Below are 27,797 nucleotides of genomic sequence, written 5' to 3' on the forward strand. Positions count from 1 at the left end.
GGTGGTGACAACATTCATCGTATGAAGCTAAAGGATGGGTCACTCGTTATAGGACGCGTGTTCATTTGTGGTACGACGTAATAGGTACACCACCACCAAATGCGTCGTGAGCAGAATTTGGAGACAATATTGACTACAATTTCTAGTTTTATATATTTCTGTGTTTTTATTGTATTATTACATGTACTCTTCATTTGAAAAAAAATGTTTGTTCCTAAGTTATGAATGTGTGCACTATTAATTGTTAGTATTTTTGTTAGTTTTAAATATATAATTTTTATTTTGATCCATATTTTTATACTTTTAAAAAAATTTATAAATAATAACTCCTAAAATTTATAACTAAAAATAAACAAAAGATTATAAACATATAAAAAAAATTATTCAAAAAAAAGTCAATAAAAAAATAAAACTTAAAAAAATAACAAATTGAAAAAAAAATATAAGTACTATGAAAAAAAATAATAAATAAAATTAATTAAAAATAAAGCTAAATAAAATTTATAGAAAATTAAAAAATAGAGTATTGATAAAAAATAATAAACAAAATTAATTTAAAAATAAAACTAAATAAAATGTATTTAAAATTGTAAAAATAAAGTATTGATTAAAAAATAATAAACAAAATTGATTAAAAAATAAAACTAAATAAAAATTAAATAAAATGTAAAAAAATAAAAAATAATAATAAATTGAATTAATTTTAAAATAAAACTAAATAAAATTAAAAATATATAAATATGAGAGTTATTTTCAAACAAAATTAATTTAAAAAATAAAAATAAATGAAAAATAAATACAATAAAAAAATAAAGAAGAGGATAAACAGAGAGGGGGGGGGGGGGAGCCGCTCTTTAAAAAAAAAATAAGTTTTTAAATTATTAAATTGTATAGGATAATTTTAATATCCTATGTTATCGAAATATGAGAATTTTAAGTAAATCAGCTGATTAATTTTTAAATAATATCAAAATTAATTTAGATAAAAATAATTGATGGATTAATGATCTCATATTGATATAAATTAATTTTTATTGTGAGGATTGTAAAATTGTAAATATAGTCATATGTTGGAAATATATGGGAAAGTATGGTTTTATAAAAGAAAGATACATTCATTAGTATGAGGTTTTTTTGGGTAGAACCTGAAAATAAAATCATGAGTGCTTAGGCTTAAAATTAGAGATGGAAATGGTGCGGGGCGGGGACGGGTTTGTCATCCCCATCCCTGCCCCCGAATTTCATCCTCTTTCTCATCCCCACTTTTTTCGGGTCCGGAGAATCCCCGAACTCGAACCATCGAGGATCAAATCTCTATCCCCGCCCCATCTCCACTTTAATCACCAAATTAATTTTATATTATTATTATTTTACTATTAATATTAATTGATCCTGTCCGAGTGTTGAGTCGATGGTCGCTGGGGATGTGGCGCTCTTGTTGACTCCGTGTGGCCCTCTGAGTGACGTAGATCTCCGGCGAGAACCTGCAAGCATAAAACGGAGCCGGGAAGGGGTTCCCGACAGTGGCCCTCCGATGCTCAAGTCAGCTCCCGACAGCAAGAAATCGAAAGAGAATGACGAGAACTGTAGCTACAATAATGAATAGTGCATACCTCCTTTGGAGTCTGGGGGTCCTTATATAGGGCTTCCTGAAGGCGCGTGCACGCTTCTCTAAGCATACCTATAATGAGTGTGTCAGAAAAGCGTGTCTGACGTCATACCTCAATAATGCGAGCATATCCTTGACGTGACAGTGGAAACTTCGGTCGTACAATTCTATATCAGATCCGACCGCCTACCACATGCTGCATATCGGCGACACTTGTCTCGAGGAGGATAGAGTCACCTGCCCCTTTTGTCTCATACCAAGTCGGACGGAAGAATCGCTCGGCTAACGTTGAGATTGGCCGAGCGGGACATCTGCTCATCCCATCATACGAAGGCCTTGGCGCTGCTCGACCGAACATGAGAACCTCCGTGGCCATGGTTCCCGTTCGGTCGAGAAGAAAACCGGTCAGCCTCCATCCCCTGTTGTTAAGCCGCGTTAGTCACTCGTCGGGCGTCGGGAGCTCGGACCCGAGTCGAGCCGAGATGTCGATATGCCGGGTCGGCTTTCCTCCAACCAGGGAGGTGATTCGCCCGGTCGGGCGCCTACAGGGCATTGACCACCTTGAACTTCTGCTGGACGGGCCCCCCTTTACCACACCGAGATGTCGAGATGTTGGGTCGGCTTTCCGCCAACCGGGGAGGTGATTCACCCGGTCGGGCGCCTACAGGGCGTTGACCACCTTGAACTTCTGCCAGACGGGCCCCCCTTTACCACACCGAGATGTCGAGATGTCGGGTCAGCTTTCCGCCGACCGGGGAGGTGATTCGCCCGGTCGGGCACCTAAAGGGCGTTGACCACCTTGATCTTCTGTCAAGCGTGTTAGGATCGGTTGAGCTAGAGGGGGGGTTAATGGCTCACTTCGTTTTCTTGATCAATTTACTCTTTCGCAGCAGACACTTGAAGGCAATGCTAACTCTTGTATTTACTTGGTATCCACCTCCTCAAGGAGGTGACTAGTCCAATGATCTACACCACTCACCACTCTTCCACTATCAAAACCCTCCTTCTCGGAATCACACCGAACGTGGAGAAACCTTACAAGATTACAACTCTCCCTCTCCAAAGTAAAGATCACAAACACTACAAAGAAGAAGAGAAGAAGGATCACAAACTTTAACCTGCTTCTTCTTTGCAAGTGTGACTTCAGAAAGTGGCGGAGAGGAGAGCTTGAACACTTTTCAAATCTTGATCACTTGAAGGATTTCTGAAAACCTTTGAGAGCAATGAAACAGTATTTTCTTTTTGGATAATCTGTTTTCTTCCTCTTCCACGCATTTAAATGTCGAGAAAACTAGTCGTTTCTCACGTAGTTGTCGCCATGAATCGATTAGGCTTGTATTCCAATCGATTCAAAGGTATCCGTTGAGTGTTGTCATGTTAAGATCAACGGCATAGATCATCTGATTTGAACCTTAATTGATTGGGATTTTGCCTTGATCGATTCAGATGTGCAGTGCTTCATCGCAGAATCGCAGAGCCTCTTTGAATCGATCGGCCGATCGATTCAGGAGGAATATGTGCTTCGCACAGATCGTTCACCGATTGACCTTGAATCGATCGGCTGATCGATTCAGGAGGAATCTGTGCTTCGCACAGATCGTTCACCGATAGATCGGCTGATCGATTCAGGATGATTCTGTGCTTCGCACAGAACCTTACTGATCGATCAGCCGATCGATTGACTTCCATTCAATCGATCGGCTGATCGATTCAGAGGCATTCTGACTCACAGTTATGTCTGAATCGATTTACAAATCAATTTCTGACAGTGGGCTTAACACACATCCAAGCTTCTGACTTGCAGGAGCTTCTCTTGCCAAGAATCTGGTCCCCGACCTTCTTGGACTTCTCTTGCCTTGCATCTGGTCTTCTGACCTGCAATAACTTCCTTTTGCCAAGAATCCAGTCCTCCTCGACCTTCTTGGACTTCTCTTGCATCTGGTCTTCCGACCTGCAAGAAACTCCTCCTGCAAACTCACAATGCATGTTAAATCCAACGTATTAACCTAAACTTAAATAATTGTCAATACATTGAAACTTCCAGGGCATGATTGCACCAACAATCTCCCCATTTTTGATGTTTGACAATCTATTTAAGTTTAGGCTAATTTCCAACATACCATAATAATACAATGATAAATAATGATTGCAACTACGCTGAAAATCATCTGAATTAAGCATAAGCAGTAAGCAAGTAAGCTTGAATTTCAATTTAAATTTGATTAAGCATGAACTTCAACATATATCTCCCCCTTTGTCAAATATAAAAAAAAAAAAAACTCCCCCTCAAAATGTGCACTAAACAAAACACAATCAGTCCAAGGGGTACTCCCCCTAAAACACACAGATATCAACATAATATAACAACGGTGGTCGTAGAAACAAAATAAAAGGTAGAACAAGTAGCATAGCATATATCCAAAATAAAATAGAATTCACAGAGAGACTCCATAACAACCATCCACATAACGGACAATAACACGTCAGAAAGGGACATAAAACTCAATAAGATCATCACCCGAAGGAGGGGGATTAGCAGTAGCAGGAGGAGTAGACGTAGTAGCTGGAGCAGGAACCGTCGCAGAGTCAGCACCAGCAGCATCCTCAGCAAGGGAACGGGAGCTGTGTATGGAGCAGACTGAGACGGAAGACCCGTCACCCAGGAGCTCACTAAATCCACTAATGTATCCAGAGTCGCCTGCATCGAAGTATGTTGATGGACCATGGTATCCATCGTGGAACGCATGTCGGTTACCTCCATGGTCAGCTCCTCCAGGCGAGTGTCGACAGTCTCCTCGAATGTTGGAGAAGCTGGCTCGGGGATATCCTCCTCAGCATCATCCGCCGCATGAACCAATGTCTGTGCATCCCCCCTGCGGCGAGCCCTGGGTCCCTCACCAAAAGCACGTCCATCGCGCCATCGAACTCCCGCTGGACCACCAACTAAGCCCGTCTTCGTGAAGGAGCGGGAAGAAATCCGAGAATAAGTAACAGTCATATGCTCCAACCGTCCCCGGGAAACATCTATCTTTATGGACTCCAGCCAGTCTGTGATAAGATGCCCAAAAGGCATGTGAACCGTCTGCTGCACTGGCTGGGTAAAATGAATGATGCAGTGAAAAATGTTCAGAGCGATGTTGATGTCAAGGGAATGACGAATGACATATAGGGCAAACATGTGAGGAGGTCGCAGAGTGGCTAAGGCACGAGAAACAATGGGGAAAAGACAGTTAATGATCACTTTAAACAAGGCAGTGTTCTCAGCCGATAACTCAAGCGAAGAAAATTTAGTGATTTGAGCATTTGGCCCATCCGGACGAGGACGACCAAAAAGGAACTGATGCATGGATGCAATGCTGAGATGCTCAAAAGGTGGAGGCAACTCATCAGGAAGAGTGGGATAAAAAGCAAAGTCATTGTTGGATGGTAGACAGTCGAGAAAAGATCGAAGAATCTCATAGGAGAAGTCCAAGCTCCGTTTCGCAACGCGAGTGCGATAATTTACACCATCAGAAGTGTACAAATTATTATAGAATTCGGAGACAAGACTTACATTGACATCCCTCTCACAGGTTAACAATGAGTCAAGTTTATAGTGCTTGAACCAGTTATAGGTATCAAAACAAGATGTCCTATAGTATTGAAAATCAACAGACCTAGGGGTTATGAGTTTGAATGTGTGTTTGCTAAAGGCTTGCTGCATAGCAGCATTAGGGAATCTCGGATCAGTAGGAGGTTGAGGACGTGATGGAGGTACAGACGATCCTTCGCCCGATTCACGAACTTTTTGTTTCTTTCTATGGGATAGGAAATGAAAAAGAACGAGAGGTGGCACATGATTTTGCAGTGCACCAGAAAGATGCAGGGAAAGATATGCAAAAATGCAAGGACAGTGCAGGCAATGCAATACATGAGGGATAATGCAAAACAATACACAAAGGCACACAAGACATAAGTGGATTAGTTCAAGTATAGGAGCAAGAAGAAAAGAAAAATGAGAAAGAAGTAAAGATAGTACTTAGGGTTTTGAGTTCGCATTGTGTGCGAGCGACCCGGAGAAAAAGAAAAGGGGGCTGCCCTGGTTGTCGAGAGAGGAAAAAGGAAGCGGGAGGAAGGTTGAAGAGCGCCCTTCGCCGGAGAAAACCGCCGGAGAGAATGGTCGACGCAGGCGGGAGAATCGCCGGGAAAGTCGCCTAAACGCTAGGGCACGGAAAGAGTCGGGAGAGAAAATGAGGTGGAGTGAGAGAAAACCTAGGGTAATCGGGTTTTAAGACGAGTTTTAAATTCCCAATCGATCGACCGATCGATTGAGAGCAGGTGAATCGATCGGTCAATTGATTCACGAAGCTTCTGTGAAAATTGGGATATGCGTCTCAATCGATCCAACGATCGATTCAAACGGGATGAATCGATCCATTGATCGATTAAAATGCCTTCTGTGAAAATCGAAAGAGCGTCCCAATCGATCCATCGATCGATTGACCCTCTCTGAATCGATCCAGTGATTTCACCTTCTTTGAATCGATCCGTTGATCGATTAAGATGCTTTCTGAAGTGAAATGCGAGCCTCCTAATCGATCTATCGATCGATTGGGAAGTCTGATATTACTGCACTTTTGAAAAGCTTTTCAGATCCAAGTTTTGGAAATGCACAAATAATTGTACACTCCTCTAAAAATCACGAAACTTTGTGTAGACACTATATATGTCTCATATTATCAACGAAAAATAAAGTTTAACAAAAATTAACTCGTCTTAGTGAAGACTTACACAAAATCAAAAGTTGTGGAAATCTTCAATAATTTGAGTAAGTCCTTATCTAATTGTTCAATGATATCTCGCATCCAATCACACATGTCAACCAGGATTTTAAAAACAAGTTTTATACATATTGTAATTTTAAAATTTCCAATCATAATCGTAGGGCAAAGTGCACATGATTTGTACACTTGCTTTCCCTATGATTGGGCAAATGAATATTTCATATAAAACCATTTTTTTGACCAAAATAATGCATCATAACAAGCATGATGACCAAGATAAATGTCCCTAACCTCTCACCCTCATCTAAATCACATTAAGAGGACAATCCTATGTTTTTGTGAGAGACAAAACTTAAGGTGAAGAAAAGCCTAAAGTGTTTTACCTGTAAAGTGATCATGGAGGATGTGATTTAATCAATACAACACATTCCCAATTCCCTTCTAAGAAAGCTAAATTCAACTTCGGGAAGAGGTTTAGTGAAGATATCGGCTAAGTTTGATTTTGATCCAACATAATTTAAAATGATATCACCTCGAGTTACATGATCATGAATAAAATGATGTTTAACCTCTATGTGTTTCGTTCTTGAATGATGAACGGGATTTTTGGTCAAGTTGATTGCACTCACATTATCACAAAGAACTTGAACATTGTTATAGGTAAGTTTATAGTCCTCTAGAGTATGAGTCATCCACAATAATTGTGATACACACTCTCCCATGGCAATATATTCCGCTTCCGTTGTGGAGAGAGCTACACAATGTTGTTTTCTACTTGACCAACTTACTAAAAAAGATCCTAGAAATTGACAACTACCACTAGTACTTTTGCGATCCAATTTACATCCGGCATAATCGGAATCGGTATAGCCCACTAGGTCAAAAGTTTCGGTTCTGGATATCAAAGACCAACATTTTGAGTCCCCTTGAGATAATGAAGAATTCGCTTAACGGCACTCAAATGTGACTCCTTGGCACAAGATTGATACCATGCACATATACCTACGGCAAAAAGTATGTCGGGTCTACTAGCTGTAAGATAGAGAAGACTCCCTATAGCACTACGATACACCTTGGAGTCAACTTCTTTCCCCTCAACATCTTTATCTAATTTAGTACTAGTGGCCATGGGAGTAGATATTTACTTTGCATTTGTCATTCCAAATTTCTTAAATAGCTCTTTGACATATTTAGGTTGATGAATGTAAATGCCTTCTTTTGTTTGCTTAATTTGTAACCCTAAGAAAAATGTCAATTCACCAATCAAACTCATTTTAAATTCACTCTCCATGTGATTAATGAATTCATTTAAATAATCTTTATTTGTAGAACCACAAATAATGTCATCTACATATACTTGGGCCACAAACATATCATTACCACTATTTTTCAAGAATAAAGTGGGATCAATTTTTCCTCTATGAAACCCTTTTGATACTAGAAATGTTGACAATCGTTCATACCAAGTCCGGGGAGCTTGTTTTAGCCCATATAAGGTTTTTTTAAGTTTATATACATGATTTGGGCTCTCCAAATTTTCAAACCCCGGTGGTTACTCAACATATACCTCTTCTTTTATAACACTATTCAAAAATACTGATTTTACATCCATTTGGTACAATTTGAACCCCTTGTGGGCGGCAAATACCAACATCATCCTAATTGACTCCAATCTTGCTACGGGTGCATAAGTTTCATCATAGTCTAACCCTTCTACTTGATTGAAACCCCTAACAATCAATCTAGCTTTGTTTCTCACAACTATCCCCTTATCATCAAGTTTATTTCTAAAGACCCATTTTGTATCAATAATCGATTTGTTTGTAGGCCTAGGAACTAAATCTCAAACTTGACTTCTCTCAAATTGAGATAGTTCATCTTGTTGGTGCAACATCCCTCAGGTCAAGGTTGACCTGGTTGACCAAGCTGAGTCTTGGTTTGGGTTTAGATGTTTGACAATAAGATATTGATTGAAGAAGAGTCAAGTAGGTCAAGGATGACCGGATACTTGACTGGGAAGTCCTAACTGGGATGTTAGGCAGGAGGAAAATCCTGGTGAGTGAAGCCAGGTGAAAGACCTAGTGAGTGAAGCTAGGCAATTGGGAAGTCCTAGTGAGTGAAGCTAGGCAGGAGAAAAATCCTGGTGAGTGAAGCCAGGTGAAAGACCTAGTGAGTGAATCTAGGCAATTGGGAAAGTCCTGGTGAGTGAAGCCGGGCAAGAGAAATCCAGATGGGTCAAGGTTGACCAGACATCTGGTGAGAGTCCAAGTAGGTCAAAGGGATTGACCGGATACTTGGCACGAGGAAGAAAAGTCCAAGTAGGTCTTAGGGAGTGACCGGATACTTGGCAAGAAGAGAAAAGTCCAAGTGGGTCAAAGGGATTGACCAGACACTTGGTGAGAGAGTCCTAGCTGGCCAAGGGTGACCGGATGCTAGGTCTTATGTACCAACAAGTCATGGTTGACTAGATGTTGGTTTAGGGGGCTTTGGGCTTGGTTTTGGGCAAAAACCAAGGTTTGGATTGATCCGTGGATTGATCCAGCAGGTTTGGATTGATCCGTGGATTGATCCAGCAGGTTTGGATTGATCCGTGGATTGATCCAGCAGGTTTGGATCGATCAGTGGATCGATCCAGAAGATCTGGATCGATCCACCGATCGATCCGGTGAGTCCCCATGAACCTCTCTGGATCGATCCGTGGATCGATCCAGAGGTCCCAATCGATCAGTGGATCGATTGGGACGCTGCTGCTTCGCGCGATAAGTGCTGGATCGATCCGTGGATCGATCCAGAAGTTTTTCCAGAGCACAGAGGCGCTCTGGATCGATCCGTGGATCGATCCAAAGCCTCCCCAATCGATTGGGAGCAATCCAATCGATTGGGATTCGACCGTTGGCATCGTTTATAGCTATTGGCGTGCGATTTCTTCAGCAGAACTTCACCGATTCATTCCAGATTCAACACAGCTCCTCCCCAGCACTCTCTAAGCTCCTCACCGCCAGTTCTTGAAGGTTCTTGGAGGTTCATCCAAGTCAAGAGGTGAGTTGCAACGAGAAGAAGAAGAAGCTAGGGTTTTTACTGCATTTCTTGTAAGCTTTTGCTTATTCTTTACTACCCTTTCTTCTTCTTGTACTGAGAGTCTTGTAGGGCTTCTCCGCCCTCGGTAGTTACCGAAAAGGAGTGTTTTCATAGTGGAGGGTGCGTGCGTGGTGTGGATCCTTGGATTAGTCATCTCCGTTGGAGGTGGATACCAAGTAAACTCCTAGTGTTAGCGTGTTTGTGTTTGTTTATGTATTTTCCGCTGCGCATTCTTGAAGAAACAAGCAACACCGAGCAACGAGCACGCGACGAGCTATTCACCCGCCCTCTAGCTACTTTTGGTCCTAATACATCTTGCATTGCTAAAATCCAATCGGGATCAAACAAGGCATCATCAATGGTTTTTTGTTCTATTTGAGATATCAAGGTGACTTGGCTTCCTTCATTTCTAAAGTAAGATCGGGATCAAACTTGGCTTCTCTCAACTTGAACCATGTTGTTGGATGCTCCCCCTTGGCGCATGCTTGTTTAAACACGATAAACCAAATGTTTTGGTACTCAAACCTTGGGTCTGGTAGCATCAATAACAAATTGCTTGGGTACCCAAGCTTGAACAAACTTAACCCTTGGAGCATGATTTCTACTAATTAGATACATGAATTTAACTTCCTTATCTTGTGATTTAAAACCTAGTCCTGCTTCGTTGTACACACCTCTTTGAGCGCCTAGAATCATGTCTAAGTATTTTGAGCTTGAAGTAAATTTTTCTAGAGCACTTCTAAGATCATCAACTTGTGATTTCAACGATACATTTTCCTTTTTAAGATCATCAAAATCATCTTTGTCATTTTCATGAAGCATGCAAATTTCACATGGCACAATTTCATTTTTAAGTGATTTACATTCATTTTGCAATTTTTTAACCTTCCCTTTTGATTTAGCTAGTGCATTGGTTAAGCATGCAATGGTGGCATACATCTTATCAAGCTTGGGAGAAATTACCTCATCATCACTAGATGATGACTCACTTGAAGACTCCACATCCTCTCCATAACTATCTTCATCTTCACTATCTTCAACATGACTTAAGGCCATGAGAGCCATGTGCTTTGAGCTCTTCCTTTCATCTTCTTCCGATGAGCTTGATGATGAGTCGTCCCAAGTGGCTTTCAAAGCCTTCTTCTTTTTCTTGATCTTTTCCTCTTGCTTCTTCAACTTTGGACACTCCGTTCTGTAGTGCCCCTTTTTCTTGCATTCATAGCAAATTACATCAGTCTTAGTCTTAGAATCCACAAGAGATTTACCTTTTTTTCTTTTCATCATTGAAAATCTTCTTAACATCCTTTTTGTCAAACTTCCTTGAATGTCTCATCATTCTTCGAATAAAGTTCGTCATTTCACTAGAATTCATCACTGTCACTATCACTATCTTGCTCAGATTCTGAAGATGTCTCCTTCTTCTCATTTTTCTTTTCCTTATGATTCTTTTTGCTCTTTTCACCTGCAACTAAGGCTATACCTTTCTCTTTGTGGCCTGTGTTAGCTTGCTCATGCAATTCAAGTTCACAAAATAATTCATCCAACTTTACTATTGACAAATCCCTTGATACCTTATAGGCATCCACCATGGATGACCATAATAAGTTTCTTGGGAAAGATTTCAGGGCATACCTTATGAGATCTCGGTTCTCTACACTCTCTCTAACTGAATGAAGACCGTTTAAGAGTTCCTTGAACCTCCCATGTAGTGAACTTACCATTTCTCCATCCTTCATTGTGAAATTTTGAAGTTGATTTATTAAGAGGTCTCTTTTGCAATTCTTGAATCCTTGGTGCCTTCATTTAGCTCAATGAGCTTGTCCCATAAATCCTTGGCACTCTTGAAAGGTCCAACCTTGTTGAGTTGTTCCGAGCTTAATCCACATTGAAGAGTCACAATCGCCTTTGCATTTGCTTGAGCCTTCATTTTTTGTTCAACAATCCACCTTGATGATTCAAGCATTCTTCCATTTTCAGTTGGCGCCGTGAATCCCTCCGTGATTGAGAACCACATGTCAATTTCGGTCATGAGATAGTGTTCCATGCGGCTCTTCCAATAAGCGAAATTACTACCTTCATAAAATGGTGGTCGTGAAGTACTATGTCCCTCCTTCAATGACATCTTGTAGCTCTTTAACTTGTGCTTTCTTGGCGATGAATCCTCAAAAGCAAACCAACGCTCTGATACCACTTGTTAGGATCGGTTGAGCTATAGGGGGGGTGAATAGCTCACTTCATTTTCTTGATCAATTTACTCTTTCGCAGCGGACACTTGAAGGCAATGCTAACTCTTGTATTTACTTGGTATCCACCTCCTCAAGGAGGTGACTAGTCCAAGGATCCACACCACTCACCACTCTTCCACTATCAAAACCCTCCTTCTCAGAATCACACAGAAGGTGAAGAAACCTTACAAGATTACAACTCTCCCTCTCCAAAGTAAAGATCACAAACACTACAATGAAGAAGAGAAGAAGGATCACAAACTTTAACCGGCTTCTTCTTTGCAAGTGTGACTTCAGAAAGTGGCGGAGAGGAGAGCTTGAACACTTTTCAAATCTTGATCACTTGAAGGATTTCTGAAAACCTTTGAGAGCAATGGAACAGTATTTTCTTTTAGGATAATCTGTTTTCTTCCTCTTCCACGCTTTTAAATGTCGAGAAAACTAGTCGTTTCTCACGTAGCCGTCGCCATGAATCGATTGGGCTTGTATTCCAATCGATTCAAAGGTATCCGTTGAGTGTTGTCATGTTAAGATCAACGGCGTAGATCATTTGATTTGAACCTTAATCGATTGGGATTTTGCCTTGATCGATTCAGACGTGCAATGCTTCATCGCAGAATCGCAGAGCCTCTTTGAATCGATCAGGACGATTCTGTACTTCGCACAGAACCTTACTGATCGATCGGCCGATCGATTGACTTCCCTTCAATCGATCGGCTGATCGATTCAGAGGCATTCTGACTCATAGTTATGTCTGAATCGATTTACAAATCAATTTCTGGCAGTGGGCTTAACACATCCAATCTTCTAACTTGCAGAAGCTTCTCTTGCCAAGAATCTGGTCCCCGACCTTCTTGGACTTCTCTTGCCTTGCATCTGGTCTTCTGACCTGCAAGAACTTCCTTTTGTCAAGAATCCAGTCCTCCTCGACCTTCTTGGACTTCTCTTGCATATGGTCTTCCGACCTGCAAGAAACTCCTCCTGCAAACTCACAATGCATGTTAAATCCAACGTATTAACCTAAACTTAAATAATTGTCAATACATTGAAACTTCCAGGGCATGATTGCACCAACAAGGCGGGCCCCCCTTTACCATCGGATCATATGCCTTCCCTTCAAGTCTAGTCGAAGGAGGCTGAAAGTCCGACTGACTAGATAAGTAGCATGGTGAGGAATTGTTCGATCGGCCAGCAGATGAGCTGGATCCCGCCGATTTCCGTAGGATCGGCCTTTTTCTCCCGATCGGTGCTTCGTTCTTTTGCACTTATCATTTTTGGATACTTTTCCTCACTACTGTCGAGGGGGCGCGGGTCGGACGACTACTGTTGACGTCGTCCGAATCCCCTCGTGATACGTGCAGATCACTTCCATTAAGGTCGGGCATGCGCCCATTAAATGCTGACCCATGGGGGGATGCCACGTGTCGCTGGTGCAGTCGCCGCACATCCGAGGTGACAACTGCTGATGTGATGTTTGGCGGTTTCAATTCAACGGTCAAATGTGCACTTCAATCCTTGTGCCCTAGATCAAACGGCTTAGCTCAGTCGTGCCCATCTTTATAAAGCTTTGGCGTCGCCGCTTCCTTGGCGCTCTGTTTCCGCTTCTCCCCCGTTTGCTCCAACGACTTTGCTTGCTCCCAGTGCTCCGGCGACTCCCAGCTTTCTCCCCCGGCGCTTCATTTTCCTGTAAGCTCTAACTTCCGTTTCTTTTCATTTGGCCTTCATCGTCCTTTAACATTCCTTTATTCCATTTAGTGAATCACTTATCGATCCTGCCTTATTCTTCCGTCAACTCTCTTAGCAAATTCTTCCGCCTCTTTGTTTTCCGACTATGGCCAGTTCCTCCCAGTCGGTGAATGCGGCCCTTGGTCCCTGGTACACCACCATGGAGACCAGGTTTGATGTCGGCGATGAGACACATCTCATAAATGCCTTTGACCTTCCGTCCGACCACGAGCTTGTCCTGGCCGGACCAACCGACCAGCCACACAAACCGGCGACTGACACTATTTGTTTCTTTCGAGACTAGTTTGTGGTCGGTCTCTGATTCCCTATCCATCCATTTATAACTGAAGTTTGTAATTTTTTTCGAATCCCACTCGCCCAGTGATAACCATGATTTTGCTACATTATTTCAATTCATAATGTATGTTTTTATTGGTCTATTCATAGCTTAAACTCACATTTACAATACATTTTGCAAATTGCATGTGATCTTGGACCTAATTATAAATTAGCAAATTATTATGGTATTTGATGTTAATATTCGATTATTATTTTGTAGGTATCAAAAGGGTCATAGACCCGATCAGATCAGGCCACACTTGGACTCAAATCTAGGGCTAAACGAAGCGATCAAGCCTTGGAGTGTTTTGGACTGTCCATTGAAGATTAAGCAAATCTGAGCCATCCATTGAAGATCTGGCTCATCCAACCTAATGAGGAGCATATCTCATCCATTGATGAAGATCCAAAGATTTTGATCCAGATCCGAGATGATCCAACCGTTGATCCAGTCCAAATCAATCTAGACCGTCCGATCAGATGTGAGGATGATTTAAATACCGCGAGAAGCTATAGTGTACACTTGGGCTTGGCTTCGCGATTTCCTCCACTATTCTTCTTCTCCGCCGCGACACCGACGCTCCCATTCCCGATTCCAGATCCGTGAGCTAGAGTTCTTCACCGGCGGCGATTCCCAAGCTCCGGCGATCTTTGTCCGAGGTTACAGAGAGCGGTCGAGGGTGTTTCCAGTCTGCAATGTTGGTTTTGTTCCGCCGCAATCCAGCTTGAGGGTTTTTTTCTAGATCTGGATTTCCATCAGCATCGGAGCTCGAAGGGTGTTTCCCAGAAGCTTCTGATCGCATTTCCGATTGTCATTCCATCAGCGACTCCAGCCGATCTGATCATTCGGTTGAGTGTAACAACTTCCAGATTCATGCTCTGTTTCCTTGTGCGTTGAGGACTCCATTTGGTTGTGAGCCCAAAGGGTGTTTCCCAGAGGCTATGAACATTCGGCTGGATGAGTGGGAAGCTCAGAGATTGTTTGTTGGATGTTTTAAGGGAGGTTTCTGAAAAACATATTTGTTTAATAGCATATTGATGAGGTTTGGTTACGGATTTGGTTGTGGAATGTTAGGGTTTAGTTTTATTTATCTTTTCTTTTGATTTGTTCTTGAATCTCCTCAGATCTTGTGATCTGATTCTTTAGATTTACAATTCCGTTTATGTTTTAGATTTGCCATCCAATTTCTTTTTATTTATGCAGTCCAGTTTCTGTTCAATAACTCCAATTTGAAATTTATTTTCGGTTTGTATATGTACATTCTTAGTTGCATTTAATCCATTCCTATATCAAAATAACTTGATATCTACATTTGATCTTTGTGCTATGATTGAATTTAATTGTGGAATTGTTTACTTGATGAGATGGAATAGAATCATGTATAAATGAGATTGACCTTTCTTGAATCTATTCTTGATTTGATTAGATAAGATAATTTGAAACGTGAGTCAAATAGAAGTACCTAGTTGACCTTGATGACATTAGAATTTGATGTGAATCGAATCTAGAGTATGTACACACACTCACTAGTTGGCCTTGGAAAAAATACGACTTGGGACTCTTTACTACAATGCTTGTCTTTAGTTACAATGAGTTTCAATCTTTATTAATTTGATGTTCCATGTGACATGTAAAATGACCGACACCACCCAGCTCGTCCCTAATTCTTTCCGCCTGTTGTGCGCCGTGGTGGTGTTGTTCCGAGTGCACAACATCCCACTGACCCCTCGGGTCTTCCACTACTTTTACTATCCCAAACAATCCGAGCTGAGCATGTATCTCTTCCAATCCTGGATCAACTTAATGTTTTTTGATAGGATGTCTTCCTCCAACAAGCACTGGAAGGAGTATTTCTTCTAAATCTGACTCCTCGAGCGGCCATACTTCTGCACTCAATGGAAGACTGGTATGCCACCTCCAACCGAATTGAAGAGGTACAAGACCCAGCCAGATTATCTTCACGCCGCTAACATGTTGGCCGGTCTGAAGTTCAATATTCACAAATTGCTTCCAAAGGGAGTAATGTACATCTTCGGTTTGAGTCCGAGCCGAGTGAAGCTTCCGAGCAGCCTAGGTAAAAAATTTCTTAAACCTTCTTCCTTTGAATCTAACTGATTCTGTTTTTGTTTTGCAGCTGACATTATGATGCGAGCCCAAGCTGCCAGTATAATGAAGGCTGGCCATTACAGCCACGCTCGCCCAACTGAAGACGAACGACCACCTCTCTGAAGGTTTTTCCGACCGGGATGTCAACGGAGTCCAGCTCTTGGAGGGTATCCCTAACGAGGCCTTTGAATATATCGAGTGAGCAGGGAGCTGCTATTTTGTAAAAGCCTTATTTTTTGTAAGCCTTAATGGCTTTCCTGCCGTTCGGCAGGGTCTATGAATGAAATCTTGTCTCTTTCATATGCTATGGGTTTGATGTGTATGTGGTCGCGTAGTCCCGATCGGCAATGACGTCCAGGATATTACTGAAAGATTCTCTTAGGATTATACCTATGGGGTTTGAAATCGCTGTCTGACTTCAGCTTCAGTGTATGTGTTAGACGATTTTTCAAGGTTAGGATTTAACGTCGCCGCTCGGCGGTATTCCGAGCGGGGTTTATATAGTCGCCGCGTCGACTCTGGGGTTTAACGTCGCCGCTCGACGGTCCTCCGAGTGGGGTTTTTATAGTCGCCGCGTCGACTCTGGGGGTTTAACGTTGTCACTAGACGAGCTTTTGAGCGGGGTTTTATAGTCGTCGCGTCAACTCTGGGGTTTAACGTCGCACCTCGACGGTCTTCCGAGCGGGGTTTTTATAGTCGCCGCGTCGACTCTGGGGTTTAACGTCGCCACTCGACGATCTTCCAAACGGGGTTTTTATAGTTGTCGCGTCGACTCTGGGTTTAACGTCGCCGCTCGATGGTCTGGTGAGGTCTTGAGGACGTGTCGTTCGATGATAAATTCAGCGAACATTGTGCTTTCGGTTTTCAGCCTGTAATGAAAAGGCGAAGGAGAATGCAAAGGTACAGGATATTAGTTACATTATCTCACCTTTCATCCAGCTCGGTATGGCTGAAGGTGTTTGGCACTCCACGGGCGCTCCAATCGCCACCCGTTCTCGTCTCCCAGATAATATGCCCCCGAGCGGAGCTTTTCCACAACCTTGAATGGCCCAGCCCATGGGGCCTCCAGCTTGGTAACGTCGCCGACTGACTTGACTTTCTTCTAAATAAAGTCGTCAACTTGGAATGATCTGGGTACCACTCGCCTATTGTAGTTTTGTTTCATTCTTTGTCGATACGTCATCAGTCGGACGACTGCCTTGGCTCGCGTCTCGTCCACCTGGTCTAGTTCCAATTGCCTCTGTTCGGCGTTGTCCTCGCTGTAGCGTCGAATCCAGTCGAACTCTATTCCGACTTCGACCGGAACGACGACTTCTCCTCCGTATACCAAGTGGAACGGGGTGACCCCCGTCCCTTCCTTAGGCGTTGTGCGGATCACCCACAATACACCCGACAGCTCGTCCACCCAGCTTCCCGCTTCATGATCGAGCTGAGCTCGAAGAATCCGTAAGATTTCCCGATTCGCTACCTCGGCTTGCCCGTTACTCTGCAGGTATGCCACAGAGGTGAAGGCTTGTTGGATGTCGTACCCCTCGCACCATTCCTTCAGTTGCTGACCTGAGAACTGCCTCCCGTTGTCCGAAATGAGTCGACGGGGAATGTCGAACCGACAGATGATATGCTGTCAAATGAACTTCATAACCATCTGCTCCGTTATCTTAGCTAACGACTCGGCCTCGACCCACTTGGAGAAATAGTCAATCGCCACCAGTAAGAATTTTCGCTGCTCGGTGCCATAGGAAATGACCCTACGATGTCCATGCCTCATTGGTCGAACGGGCAGGACACGGTGGAGGACTTCATCGCTTTCGTCAGGCGATGCGAGAAGCTATGGTATTTTTGACAGGACAGACACATGCTGACTATCCAAGCGGCGTCTTCCTGGAGTGTTGGCTAAAAATACCCGGCAAAAAGGACCTTTCTTGCTAATAAGCGGCCGCTCGGATGTCCTCCGCAGGACCCTTGATGCACCTCTTGTAGTATATAGTCGACGTCTTCCGGACCGACGCACTTAAGCAAAGGCCTGGAGAATGCTTTCTTATAAAGTTGTTCTATGATCAGGACGAAATGACCAGCCCTTCTTTGAAGCAGATACACTTCCTCTCGATCAGAGGGTGTGGCCGCAGACTTCAAGAATTCCGTTAAGACCGTCCACCAGTCATGGGGAAAGTTGAGCCATTCCATCCTGTCTACGTAAGCTACTAGGGCTACCCGTTCGACCGATTGCTGAATGACGACTGGTGATATGGAACTGGCGAGCTTGGCTAAATCATCGGCAGCTTGATTTTCTGATCGGGGAATCTTCTCTTTGATCACTTCCTTGAAATTGCCCTTTAGCCTCTCAAATGCCTCGGCGTAGAGTCTGGGCCTGGGTTTGCTTATCTCAAAGTTTCCAACAAGTTGCTGAGCGGCAAGCTGAGAATCTGAGTGGATCAAAACTTTTACTGCTCCCACATGCCGAGCAGCCTGTAAGCCGACTATGAGGGTCTTATACTCGGCCTCATTATTGGTGGCCCGATAGTCTATCCGGACGGCCAGATGCATCCGTTCGTCCAGAGGAGAAACTAGCAGTACACCAATTCCACCTCCTTGCCGAATGGATGATCCATCCACATATATCCGCCACATGGCCTCAGGCTCGGGGTTTTGTACTTCGGTGACGAAATCTGGCAAAGACTGTGCCTTAATAGCAGCTCGGGGTTGATACTGGATGTCAAATTCACTAAGTTCTGTTGTCCACTTGATCAACCGTTCGGACGCTTCCGGGTTGAGGAGGACTCACCCAGGGGACTGTTGGTCCTCACAATGATAATGTGCACGAGGAAGTATGGGCGAAGCCTCCGAGCGGCCAGTATTAACGTGAATGCGAGCTTTTCGAGGCCGGTGTAGCGAGATTCAGCGTCTTTCAATATATGACTCAAGAAGTATATAGGTTGCTCCTTGTCGTTCAGCCTTACAAGAGCCAAGCCGACCGCATGCTCGGTCGAGGATAGGTAGATCCTTAGGGGTTCACCAACAACCGGCTTGGCGAGCACAGGCAAAGAATTAAGATAAGACTTGAGTTCTTCGAACTCCCGATCACACTCCTCGTCCCATTGAAACTTTGTGGTTCGGCGCAGGATTTTGAAAAAGGGCAAGCTCCGGTCGGCAGATTTTGAGATGAACCTCGATAAAGCTGTTATCCGTCCGATAAGACGTTGGGCTTCTTTCAGATTTCTTGGAGGCAACATATCTTGGAGTGCCTTTACTTTGCTGGGGTTGGCCTCAATCCCCCGCTCTGTGACTATATATCCCAAGAAATGCCCGCTCTTCGCGTCGAACATATACTTCTGGGAATTCAGCTTGATTCCATATGTTCGGAGGGTCTAACAGGTCTCCTGATAACTGCGCAAAGATCAGCAGCTCGGAGGGATTTAATCAGGATATCGTCGACGAATACCTCCATATTGCAGCCGATCTACCTCCTGAACACCCTGTTCATGAGCCGTTGGTAGATAGCTCTCCCATTTTTCAGTCCGAACGACATTACGTTGTAGTAATATGTGTCGTCCGCCGTGATGAAGCTCACATTCTCTTAATCCTCTCAAGCGAAAGACACCTGATTCTCTTAATTTATTTGTTTTTAAATATGAAAATAATAATTAGGTCTTCTTTGTGATTTCAGCAATAATATTAACAAACAGAAGGCGTTAATCAATTGTCGGCCGATTCGTCTCTAATTGTATGGTTTGTTGTACCTGCTGCCGATGGATTTGGTTGTTTAAGCTCAGCTGCTCAGCTACTTCACAAACACCGTCATTAGAGCAACTATCACTGTAACTCTTTGTTTAATACAACCATTTATGACATAATTAATCACACATTCTTCAATACACAGCAATCGTCTATCGATTGATCGATCGTGTTCATAATTCACTGGGAAAATCTTGCAATTAATGTCAAATTAATCGTATCTAAAGCGGCACGCTTTGGAGCACGACGGTTTCGATGCTGATGCCGGGGCCGAAGCCGAAGAGCACGCCCCAGCGGAGCCCGTCGCCGGTGGTCTCCCGGTTCTCCGCCGCCGACCGTTTCCTGAGCTCGTCCATCACGAAGTAGACGGTGGCGCTCTGCATGTTGCCGAACTCGGAGAAGACGTGGCGTGCGGTGGCCAGCTTGCTCTGTTCCAGCCCCAGCTTGGTCTCGATGGCGTTCATGATGGCCCAGTTGCCAGGGTGCGCCACCCAGAAGATGTCGTTCCAGTCCTTGATCCCGATCGGTTCGAACGCCTCCGCCAGGCTGCTCCCCACGTTGTCAGCGATGATCGCCGGGAGTTGGTTGAAAGAGTGGAAGGTCAGCCCCACCTCGCGGAGGTGACCCCCCACCGCCTTCTCGCTCTCCGGCACCGTCGTCTGAGTCGCCGACATGATGTGGTAGAGCGGCCGCTCGACGCCGGGGACGGGGTCGGCGCCGACGACCACCGCGGCGGCGCCGTCTCCGAAGCCGGCCTGGCCGGCGAGCGCCTGGAAGTCGCGCTCGTCAGGGCCGCGGAAGCTGAGCACGGTGATCTCGCAGGCGACGACGAGGACGCGCGCGGAGCGGTTGTTCTCGGCGATGTCCTTGGCGATGCGCAGCATGGCGGCGCCCATGTGGCAGGCCTGGCTGTAGAGCATCAGGCGATTGACGGTGAGCGGGAGCCCGAGAAGCTTAGCGAGGCGGTAGTCGGCGCCGGGCATGTCGATGCCGCTGATGGAGCAGAAGACGAGGTGGGTGATGGCCGACTTCTCGCCGCCCCACTCCTTGATAGCCTTCTCCGCTGCCTCCGCAGCCAGCTTCGGAATCTCCTCCACCACGATGTCCTGCCGGTCGTCGAACGACGGCTCCATGTACGAGCACAGCTTCGGCCGCTCCTTCAGGATCTCCGGCGTCAAGTAAAGGTAGCGCCTCTTCACCATCGTCTTCTCGCCTGCAATCAAATTAACCAAATCAATCATCCCAATTCCGGCCACCTCGATCGATCTCCTCTGCTTTCGCCATTAAAAATTCACTTTTTGAAAACCAAAAAAGGATCAATCGAAGAACTTACACATGCGACGGAACTTGCTCTTCAACTCCTGCTTGTCCTCCGAGTTGGTGACGCGGAAGTAGTAGTCGGGATACGTGGTCTGCTCGTAGAGATTGGGCGGGTTGGCGGTGCCGACGGACAAGATGGTGGCCGGACCTTGAGCTCTCTGTGCCTTGCGCATCGCCTGCAAGCTGATCATCGCCATCTGGATTGACTGATTGGCGAGAAGGTGAGGAAATCAATCAGAGCATGAGAGAAGAGGCTCCTGTTATGCCAATTTATATATGCCAAGACTGCAGCTTCACCACAACACTTTCACCAACCCACCTCCAATTTTTTTGTTTAAAAAATACAAACGGGGGTTGGTGGATTAGCTTTATCATGTTTATATGACCAAAACCAAAATTATGCAGCTATAAATGAAATAAATCACCTTATTTGTTTGATTGAAATGGTTGACTTTTTGGCGTGATCATATCCATGACTGGCAAGATCTGCATTTCACTGATGGACGGCCAATCCATTTCAACCGTCCTTCCTTTACAAGGAACCAAACACTGTGTCTGGAGTCAGCACTGCAGTGTTTGTGTCTGTATAATTTGTTTCTTTCTTCAAATGTGGTTTAGATCGATGGGGATTTGTGCCCCGCTCTCCCTCCGACCGAAACACGGTCTTCACCAACCAACGCGGCGTTCCCACTCCGCTGCTCGCTCGTTGACTGCCTCCCATCTTTGACTCAAGCAGAAGATCCCGTTTCCCCTTGGAGTTCGTCTGATTTACCGATTTGCCCTTGGTCCGTACTGGAGGTGGTTCGATCTGCCTGCTCCAAGGAACCGGTGGGGACATCATCATTCATTTCCAATCATCATGCGACGTAGTGGCGTTTGTGAAAGTTGACCAAGCCAATCTGGGTAACTGACTAACTGGGTTTGGCCTTAGTAATTGTAATTAAGTTAAGATAAAAATATATTTATAATAATTTTAATAAATTAGAATAAGAATATTTTCGTATAATATAATAATTGTCTTAAGCATGAGTAATTTTGTTTATATTATATAAATTTTAATTTTTTTTACGGCAAGAAGAAAATAAGTGTGTCTTTTTCATTTTGTCCAATTGATTGATTACGTGGCCAGATCTGGGTGGACGCTCACCTATCCCAACTACAAATGTCAAACTGACAGATGCAAGAATTCAATCTCGCAGATTTAATTTCGTAGGGATTTTTATAACTATATTTTATTTTACGAAATTAAAATCGCTATCGAAGCGACTGGGTCGAATAAGAGTAAATTGTCTTAAAATTTTTAATTATATATATATATATATATTTCAATTTTTTCATATAAATATCGTTTTCTAATTATCAATCATATTCTAAAATAAGTATAATTCTTCATAAATTTATTATTTTAAATTAAAATTATCCCTCATATATATTTTAGATAAACAAATTTAAAAATAAGTATATGATACTTTAAAATAAAAGTGAGTATATTTTTTATTTTTTCTGTTTAATATAATTCCTCTTAAATATAACATGATTTTAAAAAAAAAATCTAGTATAATGCATATTCAATTGAGCATCATTTAAAGAATATAATATGTTTTTTTTTATCAAATTGAGTATCATTTAAAGATAATCTAATATATTTTATCTCTACTTGAGATAAAAAAAAGTCAATTTGATAAAAAAAATATATATATTAGATTTAAGTTTGAGAGAAATTATACTCATTTTTAATTTTTTTTTTAAAAAAAATAAAAATAATTAAAAAATAAAATATTTTACATATGGAACTGTATGCAAAATTTACCAACTGTCATCGCATGTAGTCATAAAAATATTTTTTGCTATTGACAAATAAAACTTTGCATGCAGTCATAAAAATCTTTGTTTCCACTTTCTAGTCAAACATATTACCTAATTGTCCTTGATATTTTTAGATATAAAAAGTTCAAAAATTAGTATAATTTTTCTTAAATTCAATACATTAAATTAGAATTTAGTATATTTTCTATCAAATTCAGTACGAAATTTTCCCACATGAAAAATATACTAGATTTTCTTTAAATAATACTCAATTGAATAGAAAATATACTAGATTTTATTTAAATGATGCGGAATTTAGGATGAATTATATTAAACATGAAAAAAAAATATTGCTCAATTTAATAAAAAAATATACTCGATTCTAGTTTAAAGTGTTGCTTACGTTAAGAGGAATTATATTCATTTTAGTATATTTGTTATCAAATTGAGCACGATTTTTTTCCATCTCAATTGGATGAAAAATATACTAAATTTTCATACTCAATTGAATAAAATATACTAGATTTTCTTTAAATGATACTGAATTTAAGAGAAATTATATTAAAGAAAAATATCCTGCTTAATTTAATATAAAATATATTAGATTATAGTGTAAAGTGCTAAATTTAATAGGAATTATACTCGTTTTTATACTTTTTGTATCTAAAAAATACGAGGGACAATTTTGATAGAAAATATACTCGATTCTACTATAAAGTGTTGACTTTAAGAGAAATTATACTCATTTTTGGACTTTTATATCTAAAAGATATTAGGAGTAATTAGGTAACAATATTTACATGAAAAAATTTAAGAAAATAAAATTTTACAGTTAGATATTGAAAATATTTATTTATTTTTTTATCGAGGACTACATATAATATAAAGTTAAAATTATAATTGAGATTTTTTTTTTCTAATTTACCATTAATTTATACTACTGAATTAATCGTAATGCTAGCTAAAAGAACATCAACCCATTCGAATTACGTTCAAGATAGGAACGATTGTTTTTTATTTTTTTTTATTTTATCTCTCTTTATTTACGCTAATAATGTCGCAGCTAGCCAGCTACGTCCCGTTAAGAAAATGAAAGGTTGACTACATCATGGATTCAACCTGGACGTGTTTGGTGGGGATAGCGACGCTAGAAATTATATATTTTACAGATAAATTAATATACAATTCGAATTAATATATAAATATTTAGATTAATGTACTGTATCCACAAATTATATATATATCTATATATATATTAAAAATTAAAGATGAAAAATCAATTCAACTCTCTGACTAATTTATATAAGTAATTAATATTTAAAAATAATTTGTCTTTTTAAATGGAATAATAAATGGTGCATAAAATATATATAATATCTTTTAAATAATAATTGCATACATACATATAGTGAAAAAAAAGGCTATTGTTATTTAACATAATATATATTGTGTTTAACATGTCTCTTAAATATAGATTAATTCGCGCATTAAAAATAATATATTTGGAATAAATCTCACACTTATATTTTAAGATTTTTTTTATTAAGACGTCTTTTAGATGTAAAATATCACGGGCAAACTTCATTGTTAATTACAATCCAATTTAAAATAAGGTATCCTTAGAAGTAAACTAGCTTACTAAATAATAACTCGGTTTAAAGATAAAAAAAAATCTAACTTTACGTAAAAAGAATATCATGAGGTGAGTTTCTTTAAATTTTTTTCTTTCATATTTTTTTTTGATGGAAGGAGATAATAATTGTTTTTTTTAAATCATTAGTGCTTAATGAATCATCTACTAAGACTTTACCGAAGATTTAATGGCTCTATTTAGATATTCTTGAGAAAAAACTCCTTTCATCCTCTATAAGTGGTTATCAACTAATTCAGTGATTTACATATTTTCACATAACTAAGAATGAACTATGAAAAACCTGAGCTAAACATAATCATTTTTTTTTATTACAATGACTCTATTTACGCTCTTAATTAGGACAAATAAATATCCTATATCAACCTAACTTATTTTGAACTGTTTAAGCACTTAAATAATAAGTATGCCTGATATTTAGTTGACCTAGTTTAGTTAGGTCAACTGCTACAAAGTTAAGTCGACTCCATAAAATCTAATATGTATATCTCTATAATATCATTTTTAATCAATTAACATAGGGTTTAGACTACCCAAATCTTGACTTTTTAGGTTAACTAAATAAGATCTTTAGGTAGCATCATCGAGAAGTTAAATCAGATAATTACAATTAATTCTATTGAAACAAGGGGTTTTTATAGGTACTTGAGATAATTTTGATATGATCAATCGAGTTAAGTTAGGCTCTGTGTGTATTTGATGTCTTGTGTCTAAGTTTATAGGAACTTAGGAGCACAGGAAGTCGAGAAAGACACGACTAGCAAGAAAGATGACACGGAGAGAAAGTCGGTGGGCTCGATGCGCCCAAAGGACGAGGTGTTGTGGAAAAATACGTGTTAAAGTAGGTGTCCTGCAAAGTCAACTATTGGCTAGGGCTTTGTTAACTTTTATAAATAAGCAATCTTTATTTTAATATAATTCAATTAAGTTTAGCATTTATTTTATCTTTATACATATGTTATGCATAGATAAATTCTTTGAACATATTATATTGAGATGTGGTGGGTACATATAATGTTAATTATGAAATACATCAATATTCACTATATATTCTAAATTTGCTCCTAGATAATTGGGTCATCTAATAAATAAGGAAAAAAGGTCGCTCGAGCTAGAAACTAGCATTTGTGATGTAGTGTACCATATTTCATTGGTAAGGACATAGAAATGTTCAAACATACATATGGGTGATCATACAATGAATTCATCGAATATCTCTCACACAAACTTTCTAAGTAGTTATCATTTATCGAATGAATAAATCTTTGGTTGTGATTGTACACTAGTAGTCCTTATGACATAGGACAATACTGAGACTCTATATATTGGGGTTGCACTTTAACTAATTTATCGACTCTATTATAGTCATCAGGTAGTGAGATTAGGTGCACTACAACAAAATCGCTCATAGACATCAGTGGAACAACAACGGTTTTAGGCTAAAACCGAAGTCTTTGAGTATTTTACACCGTTTTTTCTAAAAACCGGTGTCTATGAGCGCAGATTTTAGCTCATAGACATCGGTTTTTTAGGCGATGTCTATGAGCGCCCTTTTTTTCGTTAATAGACACCGATTTTAACATCGGTTTTTAAAACCTGATGTTAATGAACCAAAATAAAATATTTTAATATTCCCACCAGCCAAAATTTACAACACTGTGAAGTTCCCTCTAAACCTAAATCTATATCGCGTCCCTTCCTCCGCACGACCATCTCTCTCGCCTAAACCTAAACCTAAACCTCCGACCATCCGACCATCTCTCTCAGTCTAAACCTAAACCTCCGACCATCTCTCTCAACCTCATCTCCCTCTTCCCCCTTCCTAGATTGACGCCCCTTCCTCTCCCGATCAGGATCAAGACACGACGCACTTGCTTCTCCGTCCAACCACACCACATCTCCTCCAACTCCTCCATTTGGTTGAGAAGAGGAGGCCTTCTTCGTATTCCGGCCGGTAGGCCCTTCTGGGCCGCGAAGACGGCGGAGACGGCGGAGAGAGGGAGTCTGGGGATTTTGTTTGGGATGAGATTAGGGGAAAAAGAGGACGCAATGGAGGAGGAGGAGGAGGAGAGGGGTTCCGCTGCGGCGCCGCTGCAGCTTAAGCTCCTTCCTCTCTTGCCTCATTCCGCGCAGCCTTCGTTTTCCCAGCTGCGGTTCCCATGGGCGTCCGAGGCCGGTAAGGGATCTATCGGAGTTTCGGAAATTTTTAGGGGTTGGACGATTTGGGGACGGTTTCTGCTTGTTGTCTTCTCGATCGTTTTCCGAACGAGGGTTTTGAGATCTGAGATATCTTTGTCTATCAACATCTCTACTGCGAGAAATGATGATGGATACTCGACTCGTGTTTTTTTGTGCCGCAGGGAACGTGGAACTGTCGATGCGAGGCTTCGATGTGAACCGGGCGCCGTCTGCCGGGGAAGCCGAGGAGGTGGCGGCGTCGTCGTCGCCCAACAGCACTGTCTCTTCCTTCCAGATGGAGTTTTCCGCCGGGGGAGGCGAGGGCGGAGCGCTGCCAGTGGAAAGGGCCTGTTCGAGAGCGGTGTGTTCTTTTTCCTTCCATTTTCTTAAAAGTTTGTTGCTTCGCGTCTAAAGCCGTGTGTTCAGATGGGGACGTTGTCGACTTAGTGGGTACTTTGTAGAGACGCTTGTGGTGGGGGACAAGCTAGGCGTACTTCCGCACACTATCCGGGTCTCCCTCGAGGGGGAGCTCTTCGCAGTCGACGCCACAAATAACAATATAGTTCGGATCACTCCGCCTCTCTCCCAGTGTAATTCCCCCGTTCCCTTCACTTCATAGTTTTTCTATTGCGATCTACCATAAGAGATTGGAGGTTGTATCAGGTATATGCCATCATTTTCCCTTATAGCTTTTTGTGTCTATTTGGAGATCTTCACTTTATAAAGTTTTGCGAGCTGGTTTCGACAAAAATCGCGTTGCAGATAGCAGAGCAAGATTTGGTTGCCGGGTCATTTAAGGGATTCTCTGGACATGTAGAGATGGTAAACCTGCAGATGCTCGTTTCTATCGTCCAAAAGGTGCCGCTATGGATGACAAAGGGAATGTGTATGTTGCTGATATCTCCAATATGGCTATTCGAAAGATAACTGAATCAGGTACAACACTTGAGCAAATTCCTGTATTTAGATTCAAAGAAATGTAAAATTAAAGACCACAATTCTGCAATTGAGTCAAAAAGTCTGTTTTTTACTTGTGATGGCTTCTTCAGGTGTGACTACTATTGCTGGAGGAAAATCAAATATAGCAGGTTATAGAGATGGCCCGAGTGAGGATGCTAAGTTTTCTAATGACTTTGATGTGATATATGTTGGAAGAACTTGTTCTCTTCTAGTCGTGGACAGGGGTAATGCTGCTCTTCGCCAAATTTATCTTCAGCAAGAGGACTGCCAATACCAGTATACTTCAGTATCAACATCAGGTTAC

General features: G+C 41.6%; 2 protein-coding genes across 2 annotated transcripts; one reads left to right on the forward strand and one right to left on the reverse strand.

Moving 5' to 3' along the window:
* Positions 1–19,628: 19,628 nt before the first annotated feature.
* Positions 19,629–21,159, reverse strand: LOC122025085 (curcumin synthase 2-like). The gene is made up of 2 exons (XM_042583846.1): positions 20,912–21,159; positions 19,629–20,791 (listed from the first exon to the last, which is right to left on the reverse strand). Exons 1-2 carry the CDS (start codon positions 21,093–21,095, stop codon positions 19,800–19,802), a joined length of 1,176 nt encoding a protein of 391 aa, XP_042439780.1. The 5' UTR covers positions 21,096–21,159; the 3' UTR covers positions 19,629–19,799.
* A 5,013-nt stretch (positions 21,160–26,172) lies between these two features.
* On the forward strand, positions 26,173–27,384 carry LOC122024691. Its single transcript, XM_042583365.1, has 4 exons — positions 26,173–26,531; positions 26,716–26,894; positions 26,995–27,123; positions 27,296–27,384. Exons 1-4 carry the CDS (start codon positions 26,515–26,517, stop codon positions 27,328–27,330), a joined length of 360 nt encoding a protein of 119 aa, XP_042439299.1. The 5' UTR covers positions 26,173–26,514; the 3' UTR covers positions 27,331–27,384.
* Positions 27,385–27,797: the final 413 nt, after the last annotated feature.

Source organism: Zingiber officinale, chromosome 9B, assembly GCF_018446385.1.
Source record: "Zingiber officinale cultivar Zhangliang chromosome 9B, Zo_v1.1, whole genome shotgun sequence".
NCBI lineage: Eukaryota > Viridiplantae > Streptophyta > Magnoliopsida > Zingiberales > Zingiberaceae > Zingiber > Zingiber officinale.

Bases quoted from the DNA above. Each gene is read 5' to 3' on its own strand.
- LOC122025085 (XM_042583846.1), bottom strand. From the start codon at position 21,095: ATGGCGATGATCAGCTTGCAGGCGATGCGCAAGGCACAGAGAGCTCAA. The intron at 20,792-20,911 runs GTAAGTTCTTCG...ATTTGATTGCAG, and splicing joins GAGCAAGTTCCGTCGCATGT to GCGAGAAGACGATGGTGAAG.
- LOC122024691 (XM_042583365.1), top strand. The intron at 26,895-26,994 runs GTGTGTTCTTTT...GGTACTTTGTAG, and splicing joins AAAGGGCCTGTTCGAGAGCG to AGACGCTTGTGGTGGGGGAC. The intron at 27,124-27,295 runs GTAATTCCCCCG...ATCGCGTTGCAG, and splicing joins CACTCCGCCTCTCTCCCAGT to ATAGCAGAGCAAGATTTGGT.